This window comes from Microcebus murinus, chromosome 31 (assembly GCF_040939455.1).
Source record: "Microcebus murinus isolate Inina chromosome 31, M.murinus_Inina_mat1.0, whole genome shotgun sequence".
NCBI lineage: Eukaryota > Metazoa > Chordata > Mammalia > Primates > Cheirogaleidae > Microcebus > Microcebus murinus.
The window spans coordinates 4703557-4730366 of record NC_134134.1 but is presented as its reverse complement, the minus strand read 5'-3'; the positions used below and the strand labels follow the sequence as shown (position 1 = coordinate 4730366).

At 34.9% G+C, this 26810-nt stretch overlaps 1 protein-coding gene across 1 annotated transcript; it reads left to right on the top strand.

Moving 5' to 3' along the window:
* The first annotated feature begins 100 nt into the window (after positions 1–100).
* Positions 101–25322, top strand: LOC109730343 (uncharacterized). Its single transcript, XM_075998887.1, is given in 3 exon segments — positions 101–129; positions 13824–14722; positions 23917–25322. Coding segments are annotated over 3 exon segments (2334 nt in total).
* The last annotated feature ends 1488 nt before the right edge of the window (positions 25323–26810 follow it).

The window sequence follows — 26810 nt, the reverse complement described above, 5'->3', positions numbered from 1 at the left end:
ATATTTCTTTCAACATGCAACCTGTCTGGCCGGTGAAACAGAAAGAAACACATTTTTTAAATTTATACTGAATCAAATATACAAATACATCACGTATAAGATGAACTTTAGCAGTAGTAGATTTACAGAGTAAGTAATTGTTTTCTTTTTGTGAATGTGGATGTATACTTATTTTGAAAAGAAAAGAAGAAATATCAAAAAAATATAAGTAATTTCATAATTGTTGAGAATTTACTAGCGAACTAGAAACTCCAAATATTCTGAAAGCAAATTTTTTTGTGCTTTATGTTGAATTAATTTGTTTAAAATTGTAAAGTTTCTAGTTCACAACCTGACCATGCCAATCCTTTGTTCTCACATGCTTATTACTCATGCTAGGCCTATTATATTATTTCATTATTTCAAAGTTTGTTATGTATTGTATATGTGACATACACTGCAATTATAAGAATGATTTTTATAAAATTTAATTGTGGCTCCTGGAGAGAGATTGAAATGTCCAGGGTGAAAAATGTCACTGATTTGCATGTGGAGTGAGGGGACCTGCAGAACAAACAACTCTCAGAATTTATAAGTGGGAATTCTGCTTCTTTCTATGTTTTTTTTTTGTATTTTTGTTTGTTTTTAACCACTTCAGTATGGTGCTCACCAGCCCTGAAACCTTGTCCACAGGCAGCACTCATAGTCTGCATGATAGTTTGTGCTGTACATTGATGATGAATCCATTTTGCTCTTGTGTGATGAGGAAAGCTTGAAAGCACTGAAATCTTGTTACTTTAGAGGCAGCTTTACTTGTAATGTAAATCAGAATAGGTAACATATACATATATGTTTTCATTACGTTATTTTTAAATGTTCACAATTTTATTTTGGTAAATGAAAAATTAGTAAAGTCATATCATGGCTGTCAGCTAAAGTCGCTGTGCACATTCATCTGTGGCTATCAACTATAGTCAACGCTTGTGCCAAAGTGGTTAATAAGCTAGAGATTTTATATCAGCCATTTGATATGGTCTTAGATCTTTGAAAGTGCAGAGATAGTAGCCTCTAGTGCTGTGTTGCTCCCCTGATAAATCAACCTTACCCTCCACTCTTCACTGTGCACATGCTTAAGCAGTTTTATTTCATGCTGTCACATCAGCACTCCCTAAATGCTACAAGTGCTAAAATGCAGCTGCAGATGCACACACCAAACCACCTCTCAGCTGCCTGCCCTGGGCAACTCAAAGGAAACTCACACTTACCAGGTAGAAATCTAGGCTCACCCTGCAGCTTCTCTCACAACTCCCTGTGGTACTTTAGAACATGTTGTCACAGCAAAAGACACCACAATCATTCACCCTCTCAATTTGGAAGTCTAAGTGTCATTGTCAAGGACTATACTTCACACCATATTCTTAAGTAGGTATAAGTCCCATAGATTCCTTAACATTTCTCTTATTTGATCCATCTGTTCCTACCTCAGAAAAAGACACCATTGTGCACATCATCTCACCTGTAATATTACCTCAATCTACATCTCTCCTTCCTCAATACCAAACCCTCAGCAGGGCCCTAGTCAGTGTCATGTTGATTGGTCTGATGGGTTCCCAACTGTTCTTTATTCTTGCAAGTTTGCCCCTCCAAATTACTCCCTAAACATCTATTAGCTAGAGGATTTCCAAAATGCCAATTTTATCACCTCAATTCCTCCATAAACTCCTTCAGAGGCCCCCACAGTTTCTGGGCTATCAGATCAGTGTATAAAGCTCATTTGATTGGGCTCTGATTCCTGCATAGTTTCCTCCCATACTCCCCTCCATCACTCCGCCTGTGTTATTTTCATAAATGTTTAAGTATCTAGGATGCACCTGCCACTGCTGAAGGATCCTACACATGTCCCATGCGCTCCCACCATTTACAAATAAATGGATTTCCTAAATTCACCATGCCATTTTAGAGTACTTTATCTATACAAACATTGATCTTTTTTCTTCCTGAATTCCTTCCCCAATTCCTGTGCCCAATTAACTACTGTCCACAGAATCCTGACTACATAGATCAAATGTATGGTGTATTCTTTACTTATAACTTACCTGGTTTTCTTTAGGAGACCACAGTCACTAAATTCAGGAAAAAATTCAGTCCAATTCCCATTTTACAAATGAGAAAAGTGAGAGACAGTAAGCATAAAGAACTTGTTCAAAGTTATACAGCAAGTAGAGGAGCTTGATTTTCCCAAAAGTGGTATTTCTAAGTATGCTATACAGCGTCTTTCCAAATGGCTTGGTTATGGAAGTATTTGCATTACTTACAGGGGCTTTCTGCTGTGAAGAAGCTTTGCTATATGCTAAATGGCAAAAATTTGGTCCATACAAGCAGTTTAATTAAACCCTTCTGGCAACTTTAAGACTTCATAAGGAAGCACCATCGCTCACTTAATGTCCCCTAGGCAAATGATACATTGGGGTAAAGTGAGAGAATCCCAGAACTTGTATTGATGTTTACTTGTATCCTTAAATGTAGTGATGATGCTTTGCTAATATACTGATAATAGTAAATAAAGACTCTCTATATGCATGAGTTAGGGGTGCACGCCCCAAAGTTTTTTACAGGTAGGAGTTTGCAATAAAAAGTATAGGGTCCCCTGATCTCTATTGACCTCTGTCCATTTCATTCTACTCACCACCCAACTCATTTCACTGGAGCCACAACTCACCAAGCTCACACTCAGGTTCTTCCCACATATCCTCACACAGTGCACTCACCACCTTTATCCAGGCCTCGGCTCAAATGGATCTCCCTAGGGGGAAATCACCCATACCCCACCCCACCATTAACTCTCCCTCCAATTATCCTGCTTTAGTTCTCTCCCTCACAGCTGCATTTACCTGAAACTATATTTTGTGTAAATCACCAAAAACAGAATGAAAGCTCAGGGAGCCTGGGAGCCTTCTCTGCTTTGTTTCCCACGTTTTCTCCAGTGCAGTAGGAATTATGACCTGAATGGATGAATGTAGATTTTGCTCTTCTGTTACCATGTACACTCTTGAGTGTAGGTCATTCTTTTGATAAACTTGTTTGGCTGCCTTGTGGGTTTGTCTTATGTATAGGCCAGTATTGTCTCTCCCAGTGGCTGGTTTTTGCTAGGCATCCAAGAGAACATTCTTCAATACTGAAAAAGTTTAGTATCCATGCTGTAGTATAAACTGTAGCCTTTAACTACATGTTGCTATTTAGCTCTTGAAAACTGTCTACTGTAACTAAACACTGAATTTTTTTATTGTATTTAGTTCTTAAGAATGTTTACTGTAATTGTGAGAGGATTTCAATTTCTAGAACTTAAGGAAAAATATTTCAAAAGTACATGTTCAAATTCAACAGTGATTATGATCTCTCTTTTAATGTGGCAAGTGTCATATTCTAGAACTTTTTCATGATTCCTTAGTAAATGATGGTGAAATGCAAATGTTATTATTTACTGAAACTAAAGCCAAAGGGCATGACAAAAATGAAATGAACGGGAACATCTTCAGATCCCTCAGGATTCTTTTTAGAAAATAGGGAATATACCATATTTAACTTTCCACTGAAAATCCAAATCTAAAACAAGGGAACATATTCATTGAAATGGTGGGATTTGCCATATAGAGAGAGACATATTCATATGCATTTAACTATAAAGCCAAATATTTTGAGGAACAGATCAATATACAGAAAGAAATGATCCTGTCTTGAAAGTTGGTATGTAAATGGGTCATTTTCTTCCTTTTATTCATTTCTGTATTTGTACTCCAATAGAATATATATGGAATGTGGCTTATTTGTGAACTATATCAAATATCCATTTCTTATTCCTATGCAATCATCTTATTTGGTCATTGTTATTTATTTTGCTATATATTTTGTTTTGAATTGACAAATAATTGTATATGTATATATCAGACACAGTGTGATGATTTTATCTAGGCCTACTTGGGGAAAGATATGATAAAACTAATTGACATTTCTCAAAAGACAGAAATGAATATTCAACAGATATATGCCAAAATGCTCAACCTATCTAATCATCATGGAAATGAAAGTTGAAGCCACAATCAACTATTACCTCATACCTGTGAGAATGCCTACTCTCAATATGTGAGAATGCTAAGTGCTGCTGAGGATGAGGAGAAAAGGAAAACCTTGAATATTGTTGCTGTGAATATAAATTAGGGCAGCCAAATTTATTTGTATTTCAATAAATTTAGGGGGTGCCAGTAGAGTTTTTTTCCTTGATGAATGTATGAATTATATAGTGTTAAATTCAGGACATTTAGTGTATCATTCATTCAACGAATATAGGTTTCACCCAGTAGATAAGATTTGATTGAACAATCCCAATCATCCTCCTCCCTTCTGAGTCTTAAAAATCTATTTTCTCATTACAGCCAATGTAGAAAATAGTATAGAGATTCCTCAACAATGAAAATTGAATTACCATATGATCCATCACTCCCATTTCTTCATGCATATTCAATTGAAGCAAAACCAGTATGTAGAAGACATATCTATCCTCCCATATTCTTTATAATAATATTCATTCTATTGTAGGTATAGAAGCAGCTTAAGTGTCCACCAGCACATGAATGGATAAAGAAAATGAGGTGCAGTTACACAATGAGCCTTCAAATGGAATGAAATTCTGTCATTTGTGACAACATGTTTTGAACTGAAGGACATGATGCTGAGTAAAGTAACCTAGGCACAGAAAGACAAACACTGTATGATCTCACTTATCTGTTGAATCTAAATAAAGCTGATTTCATAGTAGGAAGTGTGGTCACCACAGAGAGTGGGATTAGGAAAGTGAAAATCAAAGGGTACAAAGTATCAGTTTGTGCCTTTTTTAAAATTCATAGACTTCTAAATAGAAGAACCATGGTATCCTTACATAATAATATCTATTAAAATGTAGTAATCTTCCAATGGTACGATTATAGTCAATATAATAATTTATATTTTTTATGTACAATTTTTCCTAAATTATAAATTTACCCTAAAGTCACCCTAACCCTAACTTCCTGGCATGAGATTCTCAATCAACATTTATTGATATATTTATAATTTTTAAATATGCTTGAAATTTTACCTTAAGTTACTTTGAAATGATTACTTGATTGACCTTTCTATTTGCTTTGTGACTCAATATTGTGTATTTTTATGAAGTTTAGAAAAGATGTATGGTTTGTATTTTTATTTTTTTTATTTCAAGAAAATATGAGAGTACAAATATTTTAGTCACATTATATATCTTTGCCTCTCCCTAGCAAAGCTTAGAGGCATGCCATTCTGCTCCATGATGATCAAGGCGTCTTTCAGATGTGGGTCTATCCCCAAACACCCAAATTCCTGGTGAACACTACCACCATTTGTGCACCGTAGTGTCAATCATTCAGTACCAATTTCATGGCGAGTGCATGTGCAGTCCATTCTTCTGATCTTGTGTTACTTCACTTCTGATAAAGGACTCACTCAATCCAGGAAAATATAAGCAGTGCTAGCTCACTGTCAAAATTGAGTAATATTTCATTGTATACATATACCAAATATTAATAATCCACTCCTGTGTTGACGGGCTCTTGGGTGGTTTTAATTGTTTTACTTTAAATGCTAACATGCTCATTAATTTTATTTCATCAGAATTTATATCTTCAGGGGTGTAGGTTTTTTCAAATATTCAAAAGGTGTCCTGAAAATTTCATCACACTATGGGATATCCCGCTAAGAAAGCTCATGGTGGAAGGTGAACTGCAATGCAGATTAAAGCTAATGACATATTAATTATCCTTAGGATACCCTAAGTCAACTTGCAAATCTTATTATGCCTTGGCTAGGGAAACACTAGATTGATCAAGCATTCACTCCTTCCTCAGGTCTAGAAGTGATTCAGGGTTGAATTAAGGGTGGAGCAGCACTGAAATCGAATGGCAGCCTTAGCCATCTCCCCAGGTGGAGCATTTCTGGGAACAACACCAAAACAGGGCACCATTGAACCAAGAAGAGCCAGAGATCCTAACTATTTGCCTAAGACATCTAAATACTTTTTAAAGATTTTTAAAATGTTTTTTTTCTTAAGAAATGCTTTATCTGAAACTAAAACATCTCTTCAAAATGAAATATCAAGGAAGATAGTTCCCTATCCCACAATTTCCATATGAAAATGGGATCATAATTTCAGTGAGCACCTAGCTTTAAGTTGCAAAATTATCTCCTCCTGCATTGACTTAAGACACTTGATTTTTATTTGAATTTAACCAATTACCAAAAAAAAAGAGTCTCACTAATTACCAAGTGAGTTTACGGTGCACCCGTAACAACAAATAGGGCTGCCTAGTATTCTTTCTTCTTTCTTGAAAGCTAATTATTATTTATCTAGACAACATGTATGTAAAGTTATGATTTGCTTAGCTATGTTAAGTAACGACTTTATGTGTGCCTTTGAAATCTCTCAGTGGATTGGCACTGTGCACATCACATTCTGCTTTAATTCAGTAATAAAAGTGTTTCCTTTTAATTCCCTTTTAAGTTTGTGGAGAGGTTTTCTTATTTGGAGACTCTTGACTTTTAATATTTTGGGAACACTTTCCAGAATTAAAATTATTCCAGAAAATTCAATCCTCATAAGGAAACACTTTATAACGTTAAAGCTAGAACAGGACTGTGGTTACCTGTTAAAATGAATAGAATTTGGTAGTAAACCCCAGCAATACATGGTTTGGATAAACCCACATTCTTAATTATACAAAAAGATTTATTGGTGTATTAATAGCAGCTACTTTGAGAATTATTGCTGTCACTGCATCTGCCTCCAAGGCTAGTGTAGATTTACACCAAATAGCTAATAAGTAGTTCTATCCTTTCTCTAAACGCATCTCACATCTTTAGAATTGAAATAGATACAGAGACCATGGGGCCCAGATACAAATGGGAACAAGATAATGTGCACTGGGTTGGACACATAAACTCCCTTTCTACCTTCTCTTCTTGCCCAAATTCCCGGAAATGTGCAGTGAGTCCTACTGAATCCATGCCTCTCTAGAGACCTAAATCTGAAGCTCTGAATTCAGAATCCAAAGTCTGTGGTTCCTCAGAAAGCATTACAGCATGACCCAAAAAGTAATTTCTCTTCCTGTTTTCCTTCCCTCTCTGTAAATGCAAAGAATACAAAAGGTCAATACAAACTAGACCTTACCTCAACCTTGAATTCACAAGACAGGGACATACTTTGTATTGAGTATGTATTAAAAACTCAAGGGAGACGTGTGCCTCACTGTAAGAGATAAACATGGACTTGTCAGTTGACTTTTAAAGGACCCTTCTGGGGTGAGTGTAAACAATTTCTAGATCTTCTAGTGTTGTATTATAGTAGTGTGAGAAGAATAGAAAGGCTGGCACTACATCTAAATTTTCTGTGAATTATTGGACACTTACTACTCACCTTTTCTGGTATAGTAAGAATTAAATCACACAATGTAAAGGCTTCCTCACAGTGCAACAAACCATACTTCTGAGCACATAGCACATGCTCAGTAGACACTGCATTATGCTGCTCTTCACTTTGGTATTAAGTATGTGTAATGATGAGTCTGGGGAAAAGGCAGTATGTATGCTGTGCTTGCTGTCTCTACCTGAGTGCCACTAATAATGGACCTACGTTGAGCAACATCAGCACTAAAAGGGGACCTGACAAAGAACCCAATTAATGTACCCCTTCCACAACAGCAGACATTTCTTAGAATGAGGCCCACAGTACCACATGATTTATATTCACAGTAATGTTTCTGAGATAATTTTAATGTAATTACCTCAGCCAAGGCTTTGAATTAGGATAACCTGGCTAGATTGAAGAAACACCATCACCTGCCTGCTGGGCTGGGTGGGAACATCCATGTGGTTTTAATTGTGCTCCAAATAATTCTAATTTGATACCAGGGTCAAGTATTAGCACTCCTGCATATATTCATGAGAATTGAGTTTAACCTTTGTTCTCAAGGGAAGTCACAGGTTCTGCTCTCTAAGGTTTGGTAGAGGCAGATCAGTGTGGCCCAGATTCCAATTCCTGTAGCAGAAACTATTGGCACCTGTAGCCGGAGAAGGTAACCAGAAGAAAAGACAGGAGAACCTCTCATTTTGGTCTCCCTGAATGAGCTGATCATAGCTAATTCTTTCCTGTGACCAAGAATAAGTGAGTGTAGTCCTTCTGCATTTTATGTTCCTCCTACTTGTGAGTGTTGTGGAAAAAGGAAAGAAATTGTGCTGACTCCATTAAGGGAAGTCTCAAGATTTAATTGTTCCACACAATCTCACCTGCTAAGACATTTCAGAGTAGGAGAAGAGGAAGAAGAAATGACTGGTTTTCAGGTAAGTGTATCCCAGATTGGGGGGTTCTGTCCACTATTTCTTCCAGAAAGCCTTGTAGAAGTTTAATTTTTTGAACTTGTAAACCTTTCCTTCTTTACTTCTGATGTTTATGCCTAATAAGTTTTGTAACTACATTTTTTTTTCTTCTTATGGTAGTCAAGGTTCCCTGGGAAATCCTTCCTCCCTATATAAGAGAGCCTGCTGTATATTCTCTCCCACAAGCTTGTTACTACAATAACCATGTTTCATAAGAAATATATGACATGTAATATTAAAAATGTTTCCATCGTGACAGGTCAAGATAGCATAGTGTGAATTTGTGAGATTCCCATTGGGAATAGGATAGAGTTTTTAGATTTGAGTGAGGAAAGGAAACAAGTACTCTCAAAGTTTGAACTGGATGCTTCATCATCTCTACGTAATATATTATTAGGAAAGTTCAGAAAGAAGAAAGCATTGATTGCCTAGGATAACCAGAAAATTATGGAAAAAGTATAAAATAAAAGACTTGCTCCGTATGATGCTAAAGTGTTTACATACATTATTAAAGATAACAAAACATGGGAAGTATCTGTATCTGAAATTTGCATAAATCTGATGATTCTTCATGGTTACATATTGTTGGCCACTACCATCCCAGCAGTCATTTTGTATCCTCCTCTTTGCAACAATGCCTAACACCAATTCATTCTGCTAAAGTTATGCTAATTTCATTCACTTGCTTAACATGCTTTCTGACAGATTCATCCAATATAAAGTTAATTGTTTTTTTGTTTATCATTAAGGGTCTTGTGGAGATTTACTTTCTGATGTGCATGAGCCATCACATTTAATCTAGAAGCTCTAATTTCTTCTTATACCTTGCTTTGAAAACTGAGGGATATTATCTGTGTTCTGTTCAGATGAACTGAGATATATTCAAAGTCTACCACTTACTGGATATTGACAAAATACTCTCCTTAGGCAAGAAGCATTGTTGTCAGTAGTTATATTATGTGAAATGCAGAGATTCAGACCCCACCCCAGATCGCCTGAATCAGAAGCTGTATTTTAACAAAATCTCCAGTTCTTTACTGTACTTGTAAAAATTATGTGATACCTTCTAACTCTCTATGATCCTGTATGTGAGAAATATGCACAATTTATTGATGTGATATAAATATAACACCCATACATTTACATTACTGTAGTAGGGCCCTTAATTTTGTATTAAATACTTTATCATCCATAGCAGAATCATATGCACACAGATTCATACATCTTTTTTGATCCTCATTCCAGCAGATAAGAGAATACGTTCAAGAATATCAATGTGCTAGAGAATATCTTATTGGATAATTCCAGTACTTCATGTGTCAGAAACAGTTCTCACAACTCATTTTCCTTGTAGTCAAGTGAATAACTCTCTCTATGGCCACTTGGGAAATATGTGTCTTTTTACAGGAGATGGTGACATTTCAGGATGTGGCTGTAGAATTCTCTCCAGAGGAGTGGGCATGCCTTGACAATGCTCAGCGGAATTTGTATAGGGATGTGATGTTAGAGAACTATGGAAACCTGGTCTCCCTTGGTGAGGATCACTTATATACAGAATTTCTATTCCACATTAAGGCCATTCTTTTTTTATTAATAGTTTCTTAAAAGTTTCTACTTTACATGAATAAATTTTATTTTATTTTATTTTATTTATTTATATTTTATCCTGTTATGGGGATACAAGTGTAAAGGTCACTTATATTGCCCATGCCCCCCTCCCCCCTCAAATAAGAGCTTCAAACGTGTCCTATCCCCAAACGTTGCACATCTTACACATTGTCGTTGTATATACCTATCCCCTCCTCCCCCGTCCCACCCTCCCAACACCAGATAAATGTTACTCCTATATATCCACTTAAGTGTTGATCCGTTAATACCAATTTGCTGGTGAGTACATATGGTGCTGGTTTTTCCATTCTTGAGATACTTCACTTAGTAGAATGGGTTCCAGCTGTATCCAGGAATATACGAGAGGTGCTATATCATCGTTGTTTCTTAAAACTGAGTAGTATCCCGTGGTATACATAGACCTCATTTTATTAATCCATTCATGAATCAACGGGCACTTGGGTTGTTTCCATAGCTTCACGATTGTGAATTGTGCTGCTATAAACATTCAAGTGCAGGTGTCTTTTCATAAAATGACTTTTGAACTTTTGGGTAGACACTCAGTAATTGAATTGCTGGATCAAATGGTAGATCTACTTGTATCGCTTTGAGGTTTCTCCATATTGCTTTCCACAGAGGCTGAATCAGTTTGCAGTCCCACTAGCAGTGTAGGAGTGTTCCCATCTCCAAATCTATGCCAATATTTATTGTTAGGGGACTTTTTACTGGAAGGTCATTCTCACTGGAGATAAGTGATATCTCATTGCAGTATGTTCAACATCTCTGATCATCAGGGAAATGCAAATCATTTTATTCTTTCTGTATTTTTATTTTCTGATCTGTTGTATATCTATTTTGTATAATATTAGAATCCAAGGTGCAGAATAACATGGCAGCATTTCAATTTCTCTACATTCTCAACATATGTATGTACGTATATATGTGTATATATATTTACTTATTTAAAAGTTCTCAATGTAATCAAAAAGTCCCCAAACAGCAAAGGTTGGCGTGGATGCAGAGACAGAAGAACACTCCTACACTGCTGGTGGGACTGCAAACTAGTTCAACCTCTGTGTAAAGCAACGTGAATGAATTTCATATCCATGCTTTTAAAGAAAATTTGAAGATTTTGGCATAAAATAAAATCATTAGATGTCTCATGTTATTTTGAGTCTTTCCTTGGTTGGGATTTCACACCAGATTAGTGGTTACTCTAGAAATCAGGGTATAAAATTGTTGTCTGCACCTTGGAATAGAATTTCCAACCCTTATTTATTTGGCGCTAGCGGGAATTGGTGCTCTAGTCATAAATTAGATCAATTTTTATCATTCTACAGACTCTGTGAGAAAGCAATATGTTGCAAAAGAATTTTCTAGAATCTTCACTAATGTTCTCTCTACTAAGGATAGTACTGCATTAGTAATTGGAAACTCTTCAGCAAGAGTCATGTGAAATTTCTCTAATGAAACAGGTCTTGCCAAGTCAAAGCCAGAGCTGATCACATGCCTGGAGCGAAAGATAGAACCCTGGATTATGAAGAAAGAGGAAACAACAGCTAAATATCCAGGTAGGTGAGATTCAGTGAAGCAGACTAACAAATGTTAGAGAGCCAAAACTCAAGGAGGAAGGCAGATATTAAAAAGTAGGTTTGAATATTCTGCTCTTTGGAAATGATTTTTAGAAGGACATCTTCTGTCCCACGCTCTTAAACTCTCTAAGAACTCTACCCATGCAGTGATCTTCCTTAGAAATCAGTGAGAGCCAAACTTCTTGTCATGGCTTATAAGGGAATACATTATCTATTAGCATTTCTATTGGTTAGGAGTTATGGGACTATCTGTGCATATTTTGAAGACCATGACATTAAACCATCTTTTGATAGCCTTTCGCTCTCCTGCTCTTTCTGGAGTACAGTGACTGATCATAGCTCACTGCAACCTCAAACCTATGGGCTCCAGAGATCATACAACCTCTGTCTTCCAAGTAACTAGACTTATGGGCATGAGCTACCATTTTGTTATTATTATTTTCTTATAAAAATGGAGTCTCCTCGTGTTGCTAGGGCTAGTATCAAGATCCTGGCTTCCTTCTTGCTTGGTCTCCCAAAGTGCTGGGATTATAAGGGTGATCCTCCATGACCAGGTCCATGTTTTAAGTTCCTTTTGATGCCTCATTTCTGAAATGTGTAAAGGGGAATAGTGAAGATGTTGGGATTTGTTTCTGGAATGCAAGAAACACTAGGGAAAGATATTTATATTTTCTGCATCATGATTTCCAATTCTACATTTTCAGAGCCAATCCTACAGAAAGTCAGATTCACTAATTTTATACAAATGCATATCCTCTTCCTAAATGTAAAAATATCTAATGTTATTTGACTTAAAATAATCTTTTTCTAGTATAAAATGAGGGTAAAATTTCTCCTTTATTATACCCAAATACCCAAACTATAATATAGTTTATTTTCTCTGTTCACCTTATATAATTATAATTCTTAAATACACTGTCTCATTCAGTGCTTCAAATAACTGAATATATTTATACTCCCAATTGATATATAATACTTTCATAACTTATGTTCCATAATTTCCTACTATTTAGTAGCATCAGAAATGTGTCACTTATATGTGTGTGTGTGCATATATTTCTGTGTGTGGGGTGCTTAATGGGTGGAAGTCTCCACAAATAATATTTGTATAACTGCATAAATTTATTGTACACACTGTAGTGATCTGATGTGTGTATGAATGGTAAAACAATATAATTAATGTAATAAACATATCCATCATCTCACATATTTATCATTTAATTATAGTGAGAACATTTATTAATAGTGAGTTCTATGGTCTTAAAAATTTTAAGTGTATAAAACATTATTAATAACTCTAATCATGTTGCCATACAATAGATCTCCAAGATCTATTCATCTTATAACTAAAAGATTTTACCCCTAAAATCTCCTCATTTTTCCTTACTCTACACCCTGGAAACCACTGTTGTACCCTTTACTTTTGTAAATTCAGCTTTAAAAAAATTATCCATAGCAGTTTTTATCTTTCTGGGAATGGCTGATTTTACTTAGCATAATGCCTCCTATGTCCATCCATGTTGTTGAAATGGCAGGATATTTATCATTTTCATGGCTTAGTAATATTATATGGTAGGTGTTTGTACAGTCATTTTTTATTCTATTCATCAAAGCAGGCATTTAGTTTGTTTCCATTTTCTTGGCTAACGTGCATAATGCTGCAATATATATGGGGGTGCAGAATCTTCTTCAGATACTGATTTTACATGAGTATACTCATAGGTAGAATTGGTGAATGATGAAGCAGTTGTATTATTTATATTTTTTAACGAATCTGTATGATGACACTATCCATTTATAATCAATAGCAGTCTACAGGGATGGATTTCCTGCACACTCTTGTCCTCACTTATTATGTCTCTTGTTTTGGACATTAGCCATTTTAAAAGTCTACAAATGTGAAGAATGTGGCAAAGCCTTTACCCAGTGCACACACCATACTCGACATAAAAGAATCCATTCTGGAGAGAAATCCTACAAATGTGAAGAATGTGGCAAAGCCTTTAACCAGTGCACATACCTTACTCCAAATAAAAGAATCCATAGTGGAGAGAAACCCTACAAATGTGAAGAATGTGGCAAAACCTTTACACGGTGCACACACCTTACTGGACATAAAAGAATCCATAATGGAGAGAAACCCTACAAATGTGAAGAATGTGGCAAAGCCTTTTCCCAGTCCTCAATCCTTATTCAACATAAAAGAATACATACTGGGGAGAAACCCTACAAATGTGAAGAATGTGGCAAAACCTTTACATGGTGCACACACCTTACTCGACATAAAAGAATCCATACTGGAGAGAAACCCTACAAATGTGAAGAATGTGGCAAAGCCTTTTCCCAGTCCTCAATCCTTATTCAACATAAAAGAATACATACTGGAGAAAAACCCTACAAATGTGAAGAATGTGGCAAAACCTTTACACGGGTCACACATCTTACTCAACATAAAAGAATACATACTGGAGAAAAACCCTACAAATGTGAAGAATGTGGCAAAACCTTTACACGGTGCACACACCTTACTCAACATAAAAGAATCCATACTGGAGAGAAACCCTACAAATGTGAAGAATGTGGCAAAGCCTTTTCCCAGTCCTCAATCCTTATTCAACATAAAAGAATACATACTGGAGAAAAACCCCACAAATGTGAAGAATGTGGCAAAACCTTTACGCGGTGCACACACCTTACTCGACATAAAGGAATCCATAATGAAGAGAAACCCTACAAATGTGAAGAATGTGGTAAAGCCTTCACCCAGTGTACAAAACTTACTCTACATAAAAGAATTCATATGGGAGAGAAACGATACAAATGCGAGGAATGTGGCAAAGCCTTTACTCAGTGCACACACCTTACTATACATAAAAGAATCCATACTGGAGAGCAATCCTACAAATGTGAAGAATGTGGCAAAGCCTTTACCAGGTACACAAACCTTACTCAACATAAAAGAATTCATACAGGAGAGAAACCCTACAAATGTGAGGAATGTGTCAAAGCCTTTACCCAGTGCACAAACCTTACTCGACATAAAAGGATTCATACTGGAGAGAAACCCTACAAATGTGAAGAATGTGGCAAAGCCTTTACTTGGTGCACACACCTTACTCAACATAAAAGAATTCATACTGGAGAGAAACCCTAGAAAGGAATAGAATCTGGCACAGCCTTTATCCAGCTAAAAGGCCTCACTCTACATAAATGAATCCATAGAGCAGAGAAACCATACAAATGTGAGAAATGTGGCAAAGCATTTTCCCAGTGACACACCTTAATCTACATAAAAGAATTCCTATCACTGAAAAATTTTACGAATGTGAGATTTGTGACAAAGTCTTTAATATTTGTTCACATCTTATTCAACATCAAAGAAATCATACTAGATAAAAGTTAGATAAATGTAATGAGTATGTAAGTGCTTTTCCAATGTATTAGCCTTAAAATGCACAACAGTACTGAAACTTAAAGAAAAATATAATGATGTAGACTGCTGACAATACCTTTAGTTACAACAGATCTTACCGGATATGGGAGAACTTACACTGAAAGAAATGCTCCAATATATTCTCAAATATTGCTCAACATCAGAATAATATTAAAGAATAGAAACTTTACAAATATAATGAATGTGAAAAAATATTTATGCAAAAGATATACCTTAGAGAACACAAAAACAGTTGATACTTGAAACTACTTTAATAAATTTCAGAATGCAATTAATCAAGAATCAAATATAAACATATATCCGATGACTCACAGTGCAATACACTAATGCACTAACACATTCACACATTTCTTTAAACCAGGTTGTTCATTATAAAGAACTACCCAGTTAAAATAGTTAGTTGATTTATTTGTATGTTAGCTTTAAAACGAGAGAGATTTTCTGAGAGTTATAATTACATGTAAAATATACTTTCTTGTCAGTGTGGGGTGAAATTGTAATAAAGTGAAATTTTGTTTTGCTATTTGTGACAAGCAAATACTGATATTATTCAACTTTAAATACAATTGATAGTATGCTTTCATTCTTAGCGTGCATGTGAATGTGTGTGGTTAATGATAGCTACATCACATTTATTAGAGGTCTTTCTCTATTAAGTTGGTATTATTCATGTACTTTTCTATGGAAAATTAAAAACACTGAAATGTAAGATTTACTAAATTGAGAGGTACTATGGAGTTTTCTTATAACAAACAGTATTTTAAGTGATGTATGATGTAGGTATACAGACTAATATTCTCAGTATAATCAGTATGAAAAAATTACAATATGAAAAATAACTTGTTTTAATATTGCACATTACGATAATAAAATAGAATGAAATTTGGAATGTTTTTAGATTGCATGTGAACTTAATTTGTTTCATTAAATTAAAAATATTTTTAATATGTCAAACATGTTGTAGATAGAATGAAGTGTTATTTTGCACCAACATTAATCTATCCCATGTTACTCAATGTTGGAGGTAATGGATTATAAAAATGTATTGTTGGGTTACACAACAAAGCCATCATTTGTGATCCTTTTTATTAGTTGCTCTACTTTGAAGAATATTGTTCCCAAAGCTTTTTTTTTAATCATATTTATACTTATATTGTTGCTGTAATGCTTATAATAAAGATTTTGCACTTAATGAAAAGCCATACATTCCTGAACATGGAATGACTAGTTGTTACATTTTATCCTACATTTTTCTTTCAACATGCAACTTGCTTGGCCAGTAAAACAGAAATAAGCATATTTTTTTAAATTTATATTGAATCAAGTATACAAATACATCATGGTTAAGTTGACCTATAGTTGCAGTATATTTACAGAGTAAGTAATTATGTTTGTGTGAATGTGGATATATACTTATTTTGAACAGAAAAGAAGAAATATTAGACAAAATGGGTAATTTCAGAAGTGTTGAGAATTTACTAGCAAACTAGAAACTTCAAAGATTCTGAAAGGAAATATTTTGTTCCCTTTATATTGAATTAATTGTTTAAAACCCTTAAGCCTCTGAATGGGAACCTGCCCATGCCAATCCCCTGTTCTTACATGCTTATTACTCATGCTAGGCCTACTATGTTTTTTTATTATTTCAAAGTTGATTAAGTATTGGTTATGTGATGTGATCTGCAATTACAGCAAAGATTGTTATGAAACTTACTGGTGCTCATAAAATTACCTGAAGGTATGAATAATTCCACAGTGTAGTAATATCATTTTACTTAGTACATTCTACCTTTTCATTCTAATTTGGGAAGCATATTTTTTTTTTTTTTTGAGACAGAGTCTCCCTTTGTTGCCCAGGCTAGAGTGAGTGCCGTGGCGTCAGCCTAGCTCACAGCAACCTCAAACTCCTGGGCTTAAGCAATCCTCCTGCCTCAGCCTCCCGAGTAGCTGGGACTACAGGAATGTGCCACCATGCCCGGCTAATTTTTTTATATATATATATTAGTTGGCCAATTAATTTCTTTCTATTTTTTATAGTAGAGACGGGGTCTCACTCAGGCTGGTTTTGAACTTCTGACCTTGAGCAATCCGCCCGCCTCAGCCTCCCAGAGTGCTAGGATTACAAGCGTGAGCCACCGCGCCCGGCTAGGGAAGCATATTGAAAGCGCTTGTTGGTTACTGTTTCTTTTACTTTTGGTCATCGAACTAATTGATTTATTGACTTTATCAGGCTACTTTGTTCAGGTAAACACTAAGAAGGATTTATAAATTATGGAGTTGATTTTATATTTAAATAGGATAAAAAAGTACAGGACAGTGTTAGATATGTAATAGATGCTTCATAATTAGCAGTCAATATGTCTGTGGGAGTGAGCTTGTGGCTGCAGAGAAGAAATTGAAAATGTCCAGGGTAAAAAAAAAAGTCATTGATTTTGCATGTGGAGCGAAGGGACAAACAGAACAACCAACTCTTGGAATTTATAAGTGGAAATTCTGCTTCTTTCATTTCATAATTATCTCCAGTTTTTTGCCATTTTTTATCTTCATTCACTTCTGCAACTGTATCTAAGCCATTCTTGTTTTTGACTCTGCTTGTGCTACAATATTCTCACCATTGTGCTCACCCCCAGCCAGTTCACACAGTGCCTTAAAAGTTCTGATGAGCAGTGTAGAATATTTTTAATTTCATGAAAAAAAATTTAACTAGAGAGCTTGAGACCATTTACAGGCTATACATACAGCATTCTGATTATTTAATTAAGATTAGAGAGTTTCAGTTTCCTAAGGTTAAAGTTAGAGCCTTAAAGTCCAAAGAAAGATGAACAATTCTGAAGGTCTGAGGATTAAATCAGGAACTCAGCATTGTTTGCTTTGTAAAAGCAAACTGTTACTAGATCCTAACATATAATGCCATAAATATGAAAATAATTACAAGAAGTGAAGCATTACAAAGTGTATGATGCATATCTTAAGTACTATATAAAGAAATATGAGAATTTGGCAATCTCTTAATGGGGATTTTAGGTAAATAGGATTGAATTTAATTTTCTTTGAATTACTTATAGTACAACATATGCATCCATCTAGAATCTACTTATGAGTGTGTATTTTCAGGGTTAGAACATAATAGAATGATTTATCTGGATTGAAAATATTTGCAATAATCTTTATGTGATATTTAAATCTTAGATAATTTATTTTACATAACTTCAGCTTCCTTTATTTTAGTAGGTGCAGGGGACAGTACACAGTTCTCATTTTTAGTCATCTACCTTTGGCCAACAATTCAGTCATTCTCTCTAAAGGAATTTCAGGGATCATGGCTACTTTTTGATTGAAAATTTCATTAGTGATTTTGGATGAAATCTTGTTATCTGTGCTCACAGTGGCCAGAGGGGAGACAGTAAGCACCATATACCTCTTCAGTCCTCTTCCATAACATAATCTTCAGCACCAGGAAGTCCAGGTGTCTTTAGCTTCAAATAAAAGCATTAAAACCCCTTTCATGTTCTATGCTGAATTATGAATCTGTTGATAAATAACAGAGTTCCCTTGCTTATGACAGACAAATGGAATGGCAAAAGCAGCACTCTCACTCTGTGGCCTGGGCTAGAGTGCCATGGCATCAGCCTAGCTACAGTAACCTCAAACTCTTGGACTCAAGCAATCCTTCTGCCTCAGCCTCCCTAGTAGCTGGGACTACAGGCATATGCCACAATGTCCTGATGATTTTTCTATATATTTTTATTTGGCTGATAAATTTATCTCTAGATTTAGTAGAGACATGGTCTTGTTCTTGCTCAGGCTTTTTTCAAACTCCTGACCTTGAGTGATCCTCCTGCCTTGGCCTCCAAGAGTGCTAGGATTACAGGTGTGAGCCACTGTGCCTGGACAGCACAAACTCTCTTCACACCAAGAGCTCACTTAAAGAATTGGCTCAAATAGAAAGGTTAATTCCTTAGGATTGGAAATCTCCTGTGCAAACAGTTATATCTCCACCTAATTTTTTACAGTTCACCACTTGATGCAGGACTCAGATGTGTCAGAACCCCTAGCTAAATGAGTCTACAGACCCACCAGTAAAAATGTCTGGCACAAATTATGGGTCCACACCTCTCATCTCTCACAAATATCAACTCACAATGGATGAAAGACTTTATCCTATGGCATAAAACCATACAATTGTAGAAGAAAATGTTGAAAATACTCTTACATACTTCAGCCTAGACAAAAAATTTAGGAAGATTACCCCAAAATCAATCACACCAACAACAAAAATAAATAAATCAGGCCTCATCATACTAAAAAGTTTCCACACAGCCATTAAAAGTATAACTAGAGCAAACAAACAACCTAGAGAATGGGAGAAAATATTTGCATGCTATATATTCAATATATTGCTAATAGCTAGAATTTATACATAACTCCAGGAACTCAGTAAGATAAAATCAAACAACCTGATTAAAAGCGTGCCAATATATGAACAGAAAGTTGTAAAAAGGACATGTACTATGGCCAAGAAGCATATGAAAAAAGTGTGTACATCTCTATTCATCAAGGAAATGCAAATGAATACCAAACTGAGATATCCCTTAACTCCAGTGAAAATGGCTTTTATCAGTAAGCCCAAAATAAGTGTAGGTGTGGATGTAGAGAGGTAGGAACACTTATACACTACTAGTGGGACTGCAAATTGGTACAATCTCTCTGGAAAATTATATGGAGACACAGGAAAGTACTAAATTTAGAACATCCATTTGATCCAGAAATCCCACTACTTGGTATCTAACCAACGTAAAAACGTCATCTTATAATAAATACATCTGCACTTTAATGTTTATAACATCAAAATTTACAATTGCAAAGAGGTAGAAACATCCTTGGTACTTATAAATACATTAATATAAATATATCTATAAATAAATATAAAATGTGATATATGTATACCATGGAGTACTACTGAGCCTCAAATTCAGTGGCTAAATGACACCGTTTTATATTATCCTTGATTGTACTGGAGGCCTTTCTTTAAAGTAAACTATCACAAGAATGGAAAAACAAGCACCACAAATAGTCACTATCAAATTGTTACCAATCGATCAACACATATGTGAACAAATGGAAGTAAAATTCAGTGGGTATTGGGCTGTTGGAAGGGGGAGAAGGTGTTGGGAAAATCCACTCCTAATGAGTGTGGTGCACACGATCTGTGGATGGGCACAGTTGTAGCTCTGATCAGTCAGTGCAAAAGCAATATACATATTCTAAATGATTTACTCCCATAATATTTTGAAATTAAAAAAAAACATTTTGTAATATGTAAGAAAGTTTTGAAAAGTTCATCTCTGTATCTCTTTAAGATATTCTTTTTTATTTTAATTATTGTAAAATCACAAAAATTGAAATCTTAATTACTTTTAGTTGTTAACATCAGTCATGTGAGCTATATTTACATCATCATGTACTATATTGTCTGGAATGTATGTACTAAGTAAATGTGAATTTCAGTACACATGAGAAAACTACCTGTTTTGCCCATTGCCTAACTACTGACAAAAAGCATTATGTTTTCTGTTCCTAGCAGTGTAACAGCTTAGAAATATCCTATCCATACAATCAAAATACATCTGTCTTATTGTGACTGAGGTTTCATTAAGCATATTGTCATCGAGGTTTATCTATATTGTGGATGTTATTAGAGAATCTGTTTTTTCTTAGGCTGAGAAATAATCCATTATTTCTACATTTCAAATAGTATTTATCTGTTCATTTGGCAAAGGCAGTTTGGGTTGCTATCATCCACTGACTTTTGTGAATTATGGTGAAATAAATATGCATATGAATATAACTCTTTATTTTACAATATATGCAAGAGCTTATTTGTGTTTCTTTCTCATTCATTGGTCCAGGTGTCTCTGCCATTAGATAACTTCTTTGACTACTGTATCATTTTTTTTATTTTTACATTTTTATTTCAGCATATCATGGGGGTAGAAATGTTTAGGTTATGTGTGTTGCCTTCACCCCCGGAGTCAGAGTTTTAAGCGTGTCCATGCCCTGATGGTGCACATCGCACTCATTATGTTTGTATATACCCATCCCCTCCTCCCCCACCTATGTGCCCGACACCCGATAAATGTTATTCCTATATGTCCACTTAGGTGTTGATCAGTGAAACCAATTTTCTGGTGAGTACATGTGGTGCTTGTTTTTCTATTCTTGGAATATTTCACTTAGGATAATGGGGTTCAGTTCTATCTAGGAAATTACAAGAGGTGCATATCAGTGTTGTTTCTTATAGCTGAGTAGTATTCCAAAATATACATTTTTAATGTTTTAAAATGGGTAAGTGTGGTACCTATAGCATTGCTTCTCTTTTTGATGATTGTTCACATCTTTGTGGTCTCTTGAGATTTCATATTATTTTGGGGTTTGCTATTTCTATTTTTGAAAAAATGAAATTGAGAATTTGAAAGGAATTGTATTTAATCTGTAGATCACTTTGGACACTTTCACAACATTAGGTCTTCTTCCCTTGAACAAGAACATGTTCAAAAGTGTGTTGTTTATTTTCCTATACAGAATTTCTCTGTGTTTTTTGTGTCACTTATCTACAGTTTCATTCCATTCTGGTGAGAAATTAAACTGTGTAAAATTTCAATTTTCGAAAATTGGTTAAGACATGTTTTCTGTCTGAACAGGTAGATTTGTAGGAAGAATTTTTATGAGCTATCAAGAATATTGTATATTTTATTATGTTCTATATATGTGTGAGGACTTATTGTTCTCTAGTGATTTCAACTCTCCTGTTTTCTTACTAGTAATTTGACTGACCTTATTAGTATTGAAAGTGGAATACCATGCTATCCTATTATTTTTATGTTCATTTCTTGCTTCAATGTTGTCAACCCTTTTTATATATTTGAGAACCTTTATGCGAGACATAGATAGATATCAGACATATCAATTATATTTAAAGGGTTATCAGTGAATGATCTCCTTTTATATTAAATGTCCTTGTTTGTCTCTTGTGGCACTTTAGACTTAAAGTATATTTTATAAACTATAACATTTTGCACTTCAAAAGTAATGTGCCTAATATAATTTTGAACTCCACTGCTCTTGTATGCTGAACATTTTCGTGGTATGTCTTGTTATTTCCTGTTACTTTTTGTCTATTGCTTTCACCAGGTATGAAGTCAAGTCTCTTTAGAGAGAATAGAGATGGACTTTTTAATTTCTTTATTTAATTGTGTCTTCTGAGTAGAAATACTAGTACATAAATATTTACATAATTTTCTAAAAAGGATGGATTCAAAATTGCAGTAATATTAATTGTTTATATAACTTTTGTCACTATTTATCTTTATTTCCACTTCTTTTTCCTCATTCCACCTCACTGATTTTTATTGATATATTTTGTTTCTGTGGCCATCTTTGTTTGTGTACCTCTTTAAACATTTTCCTGCTGTTTCCTGTGAGAATTACCTAAACTCTTTTGAAGCTGCAAATTATGTTAAACTGATAACTACTTAACCTCAATTGTACATAAAAATTCAAAATATTTATATCTGCCCTCAACTTCATGATATAGATGTCAGTAATTATGTCTCTTTACATTCTGTCAATTAACATGTGTGAATGATCATTTTTATTTTGTCTTTCAAATTTGATAGCATAATTAAATGTTTTGCACCATCAATATAATACTGCAGAATTTTATTTTTGATATGTGCATATCTTTCCCAGAATGTTATCTAGTTGTCTTGGAAGATAGAAACCAGACCATCAAAGGCCATCAAAAACCAGATGTATGGACACATGTGCCATTGGTTTGAATCTCTTTTGAAAGGGAATCCAGGAAATGGAATTTTACTGCTAAAGTGAGAACTCTGTATCAGTGGGGAGGAAGAGTTTTGCTGGGTAAATGTAACAAATGTTCCTTCCCCTTCCATATGGTTCTTGGTGTCATACTCATCTGGGGTACCATGAAATATTACCAATTATGACTTCTCAATGAATCATGTTTGCAAATACATTTTGAATGTCATACATCTATGATGGAAGTAAGATTATGGTAGTCTATTGCACTTTCTTGCTAATGTGCTCGGTATAGTTTTGTATATTAAAATTATGAAGTATATTTACCTAAGTATAACTAGTGAGATGCTTTGTTATTTTCATTTCTTTCAGAACTCTCTTCCCATTGCACTAAAGACCCAATGCCAGAGCAGGGCATAAAACATTCATTCCAGATATCAATAATAAGACTATACTGAAGCTCTGACCAGGAAAATGTACTTTTAAGAAAAGACTGGGAGTGTGTTGATGAGTGTAAGAGGCAGAAAGTAGGTTATGATGGTCTTATCCAATGTTTGTCTGGTAACAATAGGAAAATCTTGAAAGGTTATAAATGTATAAAAATGTTGAGCAAGTCCTCAAATCTAAATAAACCTAAGATAAGATATACTGGAGAGAAAAGATTCAAACATAATGAATGTGGCAAACCTTTTATGCACAGTTCAAAAGTTCTTGGGCATTGGAAATTTCACACTATAGACAAACCCTGCAAGTGTGAAGAATGTGGAAAACCCTTTAACTGCTACACAAATCTCACTATACATAGGAGAATTCACACAGGAGAGAAACCCTACAAATGTGAAGAATGTGGCAAAGCTTTTACCCATTGCTTAATCCTTACTCAACATAAAAGAATTCATAATGGAGGGAAAACATACAAATATGAAGAATGTGGCAAAGCCTTTACGCAATGCACAAAAGTTACACAACATAAAAGAAATAATAATGGAGAGAAACCCTGCAAATGTGAAGAATGTGGCAAAGCGTTTATCAAGATTGGAGACCTCAATCGACATAAACAAATTCATACAGGAGACAAACCCTACAAATGTGAGGAATGTGGCAAAGCCTTTACCCAGTGCAGAAAACTTACACAACATAAAAGAATTCATAGTGGAGAGAAACCCTACAAATGTGAAGAATGTGGCAAGGTCTTTACCCAGAGCACACACCTTACTGAACATAAAAGAATTCATAGTGGAGAGAAACCCTACAAATGTGAAGAATGTGGCAAAGCCTTTAACAAGATTGGACATGTCAATCGACATAAACGAATTCATACAGGAGGGAAACCCTACAAATGTGAGGAATGTACCAAAGCCTTTACCTGGTGCTCAACCCTTACTCTACATAAAAGAATTCATAGTGGAGAGAAACCTTACAAATGTGAAGAATGTGGCAAAGCCTTTACCCAGAGCACACACCTTACTCAACATAAAAGAATTCATACTGGAGAGAAACCATACAAATGTGAAGAATGTGGCAAAGCCTTTATCAGGATTGAACATGTCAATCGACATAAACGAATTCATACAGGAGAGAAATCCTACAAATGTGAGGAATGTGGCAAAGCCTTTATACAGTGCACAAAGCTTACACAACATAAAAGAATTCATACTGGAGAGAAACCCTACAAATGTGAAGAATGTGGCAAAGACTTTACCCAGAGCACACACCTTACTGAACATAAAAGAATTCACAGTGGAGAGAAACCCTAGAAATGTGAAGAATGTGGCAAAGCCTTTACCCAGAGCAAACACCTTACTCAACATGAAATAATTCATAGTGGAGAGAAACCCTACATATGTGAAGAATGTGGCAAAGCCTTTATCCAGAGCACACACCTTACTCAACATAAAAGAATTCATACTGGAGAGAAACCATACAAATGTGAGGAATGTGGCAAAGCCTTTATCAAGATTGGAGACCTCAATCGACATAAACGAATTCATAAAGGAGAGAAACCATACAAATGTGAGGAATGTGGCAAAGCTTTTACCCAGAAAACACACCTTACTCAACATAAAATAACTCATAGTGGAGAGAAACACTACAAATGTGAAGAATGTGGCAAAGGCTTTACCCAGTGCACATACCTTACTAAACATGAAATAATTCATAGTGGAAAGAAATCCTACAAATATGAGGAATATGGCAAAGCCTTTACCCGGTGCTCAACACTTAATCTCCATAAAAGTAATCATAGTGGAGAGAAACCCTACAAATGTGCAGAATGTGGCATAGCCTATATCTGGTGTAGAGACCTCACTCGACATAAAAGATTTCATACAGGAGACAAATCATACAAATGTGAGGAATGCGGAAAACCCTTTACCAGGTACACACACTTTACTCTGGATAAATTAATTCATACTGGAGAGAAAGCCTAGAAATGTGAGCAATGTGGAAAAGTCTTTTCCCAGTGCTCAATTCTTATACTACATAAAATAGTTTGTAGTGGAGAGAAACCATACAAATTTGAGGAATGTAGCAAAGCTTTTACCCAGTGCTCACACCTTAATCTATATGAAAGAGTTCATAACAGAGAAAAATTGTATAAATGTGAAAATTGTGACAAAGTCTTTAATAACTGCTTATTCTTACTCATCATCAAAGAAATCATACTAGATATAAGTGAGATAAATATAATGACTTTGGAAGTACTTTCCCAAAATATTAGCTTTAAAATGCACAACAGTATTTATACTTACATAAACAATAATAATGTAGAGTGCTGACAATATCTTGAGTTATAACAGATTTTATTGGACATGGGAGAACTTACACTGAAAGTAATGCTCCAATATTTTCTCAAACATTGCTCAACATCACAAAAATTTTCATAGATAGAACCCTTACAAATATAATGAATGTGAACAAATATTTATGCAAAAGGTATACCTTAGAACAACAAATAATTGATACTTAAAACTACTTTATAGATATAATAAATTTCAGAACACATTTAATCAAAATCATGTCTAAACAAGTATCAGAGGACTCATAGGACAATGCGCTGAGGCAATAACACATTCACACATTTATTTAAACCAGGTTGTTGAGTATAGAGAATAACCCTGGTAAAATAGTTAGATAATCCATGTGTATGTCAATTTTAAAAATGAGAGAGTTTTTGAAAATTATAATGATGTATACAATATACATTCTGGTCATGGTGGGATGCAAATGTAATAAAGTATAATTTTTTTTGCAACTTTTGACAAGGAAATACTGATGTTATTCAACTTTAAAAACAGTAGATGCTATGCTTTCATTTTTAGTGTGTATGTGAATGTCTATGGTTAATGATAGCTACATCACAGTTATTAGAAGTCTTTGTGTATTAAGTACACATCATTTATGTCCTTTTCTAGGGAAAATTAAAATCACTGGAATGTAAGATGTATGAAATGGAGACTTGCTTTGTGGCAGACTTCTAACAAACAGTTTTTCAAGTGATATATGATGTAGGTATACAGACTAATATCCTTCTCATTATATCAGAATGAAACAATGACAATATTACAAATAACTTGTTTTACTAATTGCACATTAGAATAATGAAACAATGAATTTTTAAATATTTTTAGATTACATGTAAAGTTAATTTGTTTTATTAAATTAAAAATGTTTTTAAGGCCGGGCGCGGTGGCTCACGCCTGTAATCCTAGCTCTCTGGGAGGCCGAGGCGGGCGGATTGCTCGAGGTCAGGAGTTCGAAACCAGCCTGAGCAAGAGTGAGACCCCATCTCTATTATAAATAGAAAGAAATTAATTGGCCAACTAATATATATATACAAAAAATTAGCCGGGCATGGTGGCGAATGCCTGTAGTCCCAGCTACTTGGGAGGCTGAGGCAGGAGGATTGCTTGAGCCAG